The 6,288-nt window shown below is 47.2% G+C and overlaps 1 protein-coding gene across 1 annotated transcript; it reads right to left on the minus strand.

Moving 5' to 3' along the window:
- Positions 1 to 4,707: 4,707 nt before the first annotated feature.
- LOC143929833 (olfactory receptor 1J21-like) lies at positions 4,708 to 5,691 on the minus strand. The gene has a single exon (XM_077453809.1). The coding sequence runs from the start codon at positions 5,689 to 5,691 to the stop codon at positions 4,708 to 4,710; it is 984 nt and encodes a 327-aa protein (XP_077309935.1).
- Between the last annotated feature and the right edge of the window lie 597 nt (positions 5,692 to 6,288).

Genomic DNA, 6,288 nt, shown 5'->3' on the forward strand with positions numbered 1-6,288 from the left:
TGTGAGACTTCACGTACCTGACTGATGAGCCCGAGATAGCAGGGGAAGGCCTCCCTTACATGTCTAGTTCGCGGCCCCTGGTAGTATAGACAGGAGGCATGGGAGCACAGAGTGGTATGAGAGCCTGGCGGGTAAGTGCAGGAGGAAAGGCCCAAAGGTCCCGATGCAGGTGGATTGGTGATCACTAGACAGCTGGTCACTGGCAGCGGATGTAGAACAGGCAAGTCCAATCACAGGCACAGTCGGCAACAGGCGGGCAGTGCAGTACAGGGAAGTTCAGAGTCCAGGTCACAGGCAGGGATGGCAACAGGCGGGCAGTGCAGTACAGGGAAGTTCAGAGTCCAGGTCACAGGCAGGGATGGCAACAAGCGGGCAGCACAGTACAGGGAAGTTCAGAGTCCAGGTCACAGGCAGGGATGGCAACAGGCGGGCAGAGCAGTACAGGGAAGTTCAGAGTCCAGGTCACAGGCAGGGATGGCAACAGGCGGGCAGCGCAGTACAGAAGAGCAGGCAGGTTCAAGGTCACAGACAAGCCAGGGTCAGATGCAGGCAGAAGACAGGATAATCCAAAGGGCAAGCCGGGTAATCAGGAGATCAGATTCTCAGACAAAGTAACGGGTGCTAGAATACAGGGAGCTGCAGATTGGACAGCACTGAGCACAGTGCAGGGACAAACTAAGTAGGCTGATTGGCGCCATGCCAAGTGCCATGCGCATGCGCGTGCCAATGCGCACAGGCACACGCAACCCAGGGCGCCCAGTATTGCATCCATTCTTGGAACTTCCCTGACAGGTGCCGTGCACGCACCCACCGTATCTATTACACTAACCAACATTCAACTACGGTGATTCGCATAATAGAGCCAACCTGCCGCAGTATAATGACGGCGGCTGTTCAGCAAGTGGTTAAGATGAATGACCTTTCCAGGCTATTTCATCAATTTACAACTCCCCTCAAAAAAATTAGAATTTTTTTTCAAACCAATACTGTTGACAAGTTTTCCTGATATTCATCTCCAAGTGAATTAGTTCAAAAACACTCCTAAGCTCTGATAACCTATAGATATATTCAATTATTTACAACATAAAAAAGAAAAAAAAAGTGTAACGCCACTTTAAAATGAATGTGCAAATTACATAAATGTATCAATCGGCGTGCAAAATAAATCAGTCCATAAAATCATGAAAAATGTCTCGATAAATAAAAACTGAAGAAACAATCCACCACCTACAGAAGTGAAATTACTTTTCTTTAAGAAGACCAGCTACCATCTCCCTGTGGAGTCAACACTCACCAGAAAGGATGGCTGCCCTTACAACAGCATAAGGCACCTGTGACTCCTGCCGGAACTCACCAGAGTGCATGCAGACTTTAATACCTCAATCAGTAACATAAACTCTTAAAGAATATGTAAACCCAGCATTTCCCATATTCCTGATATGTGGCTGCTGTACCATGTACTTGTATGAGGAAGTCTCTTGTTCTCTTTGTATTGCTTCCTTTGTGTGAAATCTCTGGCGATCCTGCCAGCCCCTCTACGTTCCTATTAAAAAAAACTGACCACGCTAGGCCTAAGAGCAGCTCTCTTCCAAAAGTCGGACTTGTCTGACATGCTCCCACCCCCACCCCCCCCCCCATGCAGCCATTCACTGGGAAGACTAGTGTGCTGCTGTTTGTCCTCCACCAGCGTTTTGAGCTTCTTATGAGGCTGAGAACAGTGGGTATATGGTCACTTATAAACAAAAAGGGGGGAAAATTATTTATAATGTTTTTACCGTATATACTCGAGTATAGGCCGACCCGAGTATAAGCCGAGGCCCCCAATTTACCCCCAAAAAACTGGGAAACCTATTGACTCGTGTATAAGCCGAGGGTGAGATATGCCTGTCCATCCCTGTGTGTGTGTCCATCCATCCATCCATCCCTGTGTGTGTGTCCATCCATCCATCCATCCCTGTGTGTGTGTGTGTCCATCCATCCATCCATCCCTGTGTGTGTGTGTGTGTCCATCCATCCATCCATCCCTGTGTGTGTGTCCGTCCATCCATCCATCCATCCATCCATCCATCCCTGTGTGTGTGTCCGTCCATCCATCCATCCATCCATCCCTGTGTGTGTGTCCATCCCTGTGTGTGTGTCCATCCATGTGTGTGTGTGTGTGTGTGTGTGTGTGTGTGTGTGTGTGTGTGTGTGTGTGTGTGTGTGTGTGTGTGTGTGAGGCCTTGTGTGTCCAGCCTACCTGTGTCCCCAGCCTCCGTCCGGTCCCGAGCCTCCGTCCGGTCCCGTCCTGTCCCGAGCCGAGCCTCCGTCCGGTCCGGTCCCGTCCCGTCCCGAGACTCCGTCCGGTCCCGTCCCGTCTCGAGCCGAGCCGAGCCGAGCCTCCGTCCGGTCCCGTCCCAGGATCACCGCTCTTCGTCGGCGCCCATTTTCCTGTTCAAATGCCGCGCCTCCCTGTCTGTGATAGGCGGAACACAATTTCCCAGCAGTCTGTGTTCCGCCTATCACGGCCATCCTTTCATCCTCGTCCGTAGTACGAGGATGAGCGGATGTCCGTGATAGGCGGAACACAGGCTGCTGGGAAATTCAGTGTTCCGCCTATCACAGGCGAAGGCGGAGCCGGAGGCGCGGCTTTTGAATTAGAATAGAATGGCCGCTGTCTGTCTGCTCGACACGCTGATCGAGCAGGCAGACAGCGATGACTCGAGTATAAGCCGAGGGGGGCACTTTCAGCCTCAAAAAAGAGGCTGAAAATCTCGGCTTATACTCGAGTATATACGGTATATCTATACACAAATGGGTTTGCCTTTCATATCTATTTTAAACTGAACAGGTTATTTTACAAGGTGATCGAGCATTGTGACAGCCATCCCAAATAACCCCCATATTATGCCTAGTATTTATATTATCTTTGATCATCAGCTTCCTCTAGCGACCTTAACGAGGTATTTTCCTGAAATACTTAATTCAGGAAAATACCACATTATGACCACTAGATGGAACTAATGATCATAGAAAATAAAAATTATTAGGCAAAATACCTTAGGCAAAGTGCTTGAGACATTTGCACTCCTATGCATATAGTACCAATAAAAAATAATGATTTCTTTTTTAACCACTTCAATACCGGGCATTTTTACCCCCTTCCTGCTCAGGCCAACTTTCAGTTTTCAGTGCTGTCTCAATTTGAATGACAATTGTGCGGTCATGCAACACTGAGCCCAATTTTTTATCTTTTTTTCCCCCTCACAAATAGAGCTTTCTTTTGGTGGTATTTGATCACCTCTGCATTTTTTATTTTTTGCACTATAAACAAAAGAAGAGCGACAAGTTTGAAAAAAACACATTTTTATTAACTTTTTGCTATAATAAATATCCCAATTTAAAAAAAAAAATTTCCTCAGTTTAGGCCGATACGTATTCTTCTATAAATATTTTTGGAGAAAAAAAATCGCAATAAGCGTATATTGATTGGTTTGCGCAAAAGTTATAGCGTCTACAAAATAGGGTATAATATTATGGCATTTTTATTATTATTATTTTTTATTATTATTACTAGTAATGGCGGCGATCTGCAATTTTTAACGTGACTGTGACAATATGGTGGACACATCGGACACTTTTGACACCATTTTGGGACCATTGTCATTTATACAGCGATCAGTGCTATAAAAATGCACCGATTACTGTGTAAATGACACTGGCAGGGAAGGGGTTAAGTGTGTGGGCGATGAAGGGGTTAAGTGTGTCCTAGGGAGTGATTCTAACTGTGGGGGGGAAGGGCTACCACTGACATAACAGCGATCACTGCTCCCGATGACAGGGAGCATTAGATACCTGACATGTACTGCTGCAAATGCTCGGTATCGACGCCGATACGGATACTAGTATTGGTATTGGGCCAACCCTAGTTGTTGGGAAGAGGTCCTTGTCCTCATCAACATAGGGACAAGGTGCTTTGGGGCAGGGGCGCCCCAAAGCACCGCCCCCATGTTGAGGGCATGTGGTCTGGTATGGTTCAGTAGGGGAGGCCACTCACTCGCCCCCCCCCTCTTCCTGACCAACTGGGCTGCATGCTTAGATAAGGGTCTGGTATGGATTTTGGGCAGTGGCGGCTGGTGTTCAAAATTTTTTGGGGGGCGCAAGCAAATCGGGACCATTCACATTTATACAGCGATCAGTGCTATAAAAATGCACTGATTACTGTATAAATGTCACTGGCAGGGAAGGGGTTAACCACTAGGGGGCGATAACGGGGTTAAATGTGTTACCTAGGGAGTGATTCTAACTGTAGGGGGAGGGGACTTAACAGGGGGGGAGACCGATCGGTGTTCCTCTGTACTGGAAACACACCATTGGTCTCCACTCACCCGACAGGACGTGGATCTGCATGTTTACACCAGGGGGGTCTCAAACTGGCGGCCCTCCAGCTGTTGCTAAACTACAAGTCCCATGAGGCATTGCAAGGCTGACAATTACAAGCATGACTCCCAGAGGCAGAGGCATGATGGGACTTGTAGTTTTACAACAGCTGGAGGGCCGCCAGTTTGAGACCCCCTGGTTTACACACACAGATCCATGGTCCTGCTCTGTTATCGGCCAATCGCACGAGCACCGGCTCCCGAGTGACGTGGCGTGCCCCCTAGACGGCCGGGAAGCCCAGGACGTCATATGACGCCCGCCCAGGACGGGAGATCCCTCCTGCGGAAGTCATGTTCCTATGGGGCGGGTAGGGAAGTGGTTAACAAACAATTGTATAATAATCAAACATTGCTCCTTTGTTACATTTCTTATAGCGCTCAATATATCTTTGTTCCTCAAAGTGTAGACAAACGGGTTGAGCATCGGAACCACCGCCGCGTACAGCAAGCACAACAACTTGTCCAGTTCCTTAGAATGTTCAGATTCTGGTTTTGCGAAGAATATAATAATCGGGCCATAGAACAACATCACCGCGATGAGGTGGGAGGTGCAGCTGGAAAAGGCTTTACGTTGCCCCTTCAAAGACTTGATATTTAGTATGGTGGAGATAATGAACACATAGGAGATAATAATCAGCAAAAATGGTGTAGTTGCCAAAAATATATCCTGAAATACCATAAGCATGTTCCCGCCCGAGACGTCGCTGGAGGTGATAACGTACAATGTTTTTCGCTCACAAAAGAAATGGTCAACGTTGTGCGTGAAGCAGAAGGATAACAAAGACGTCACCAACGCGTCAATGGTCGCGTTAATGGCAGCGATCAGCCAAGAACCCAGCGCCATTAAAATGTAGACCTTCTTACTCATGAGTAAGGAATATTGTAATGGTTTACATATCGCCACATATCGGTCATAAGACATGGAGGTCAGTACAAAAATATCACACACGGCTGAAAATGAGAAGAAGTACACCTGAGCCATACAAGCAGAGAAAGACATTCGGTGGTCATGAGTTAGGAGTATGGAGAGAAGTTTTGGAAGCGTAACAGAAACAAATATAACATCACTAATCGCAAGATTACTCAAGAAGAAATACATTGGAGTATGGAGCTGGGGAACCAGACACACCAATACAGCAATGGTCATGTTTCCAAGGACGGTCGTCAGATACATCAATAGAACTCCAACGATGGTAAGACATTGTCCAGTTTCATTGGTGGCAAATGCTAAAATATGGAACACAATTTCTGTACTGTTTGAGCATTCCTCCATCTTCCCTGCCTGGTAAAAAAAAGAGTTGATCGGTTTGTCAATGGTTTGCATCTTTAAAGGGTTATTAATATTATGCTAGACCAGTGATTCTCAACCAGGGTTCCTCCAGTGGTTGCTAAGGGTTCCTTCAGCATTGGGCCATTTCTGCCTCTCGGACAAGTTCCCACTGACACCATTCATCTTTTTAGCTATCTGTTAGCCCTTGTACACACGGTCGGAGATTCTGACAACCAAATCCGTCGGAGTAATTCCGACGTATTAATTCCGGAAGAGGTCTGGAAGTGATGTTGCATACACGCGGTCAGACTAAGTTGTTGGAAAATCAGATTGTACGTAACGTGATGACGTTATTTTGTTACGACGGGGTTACGTTCAGGCTAGTAGCCAATTGCTTTGGTCTAGAAATTTGATCTGAGCATGCGTGGCACTTTGTCCGTCGGAGTAGGCTACACATGATCGGAGTATGTCCGATTGGAGCATTTTGTCGGAAAATTTTACCGGCAAGTTGGAAAACTTGGTCCGTCGGATATTCCGACGGAAACAGTCCGATGGAGACCACACACAGTCGTAATGTCCGACAAAACGGTCCGATAGGAC

Source organism: Lithobates pipiens, unplaced genomic scaffold (assembly GCF_037356315.1).
Source record: "Lithobates pipiens isolate NorthernLeopardFrog02 unplaced genomic scaffold, aLitPip1_a1.2 Scaffold_25, whole genome shotgun sequence".
Taxonomy (NCBI): Eukaryota; Metazoa; Chordata; class Amphibia; order Anura; family Ranidae; genus Lithobates; species Lithobates pipiens.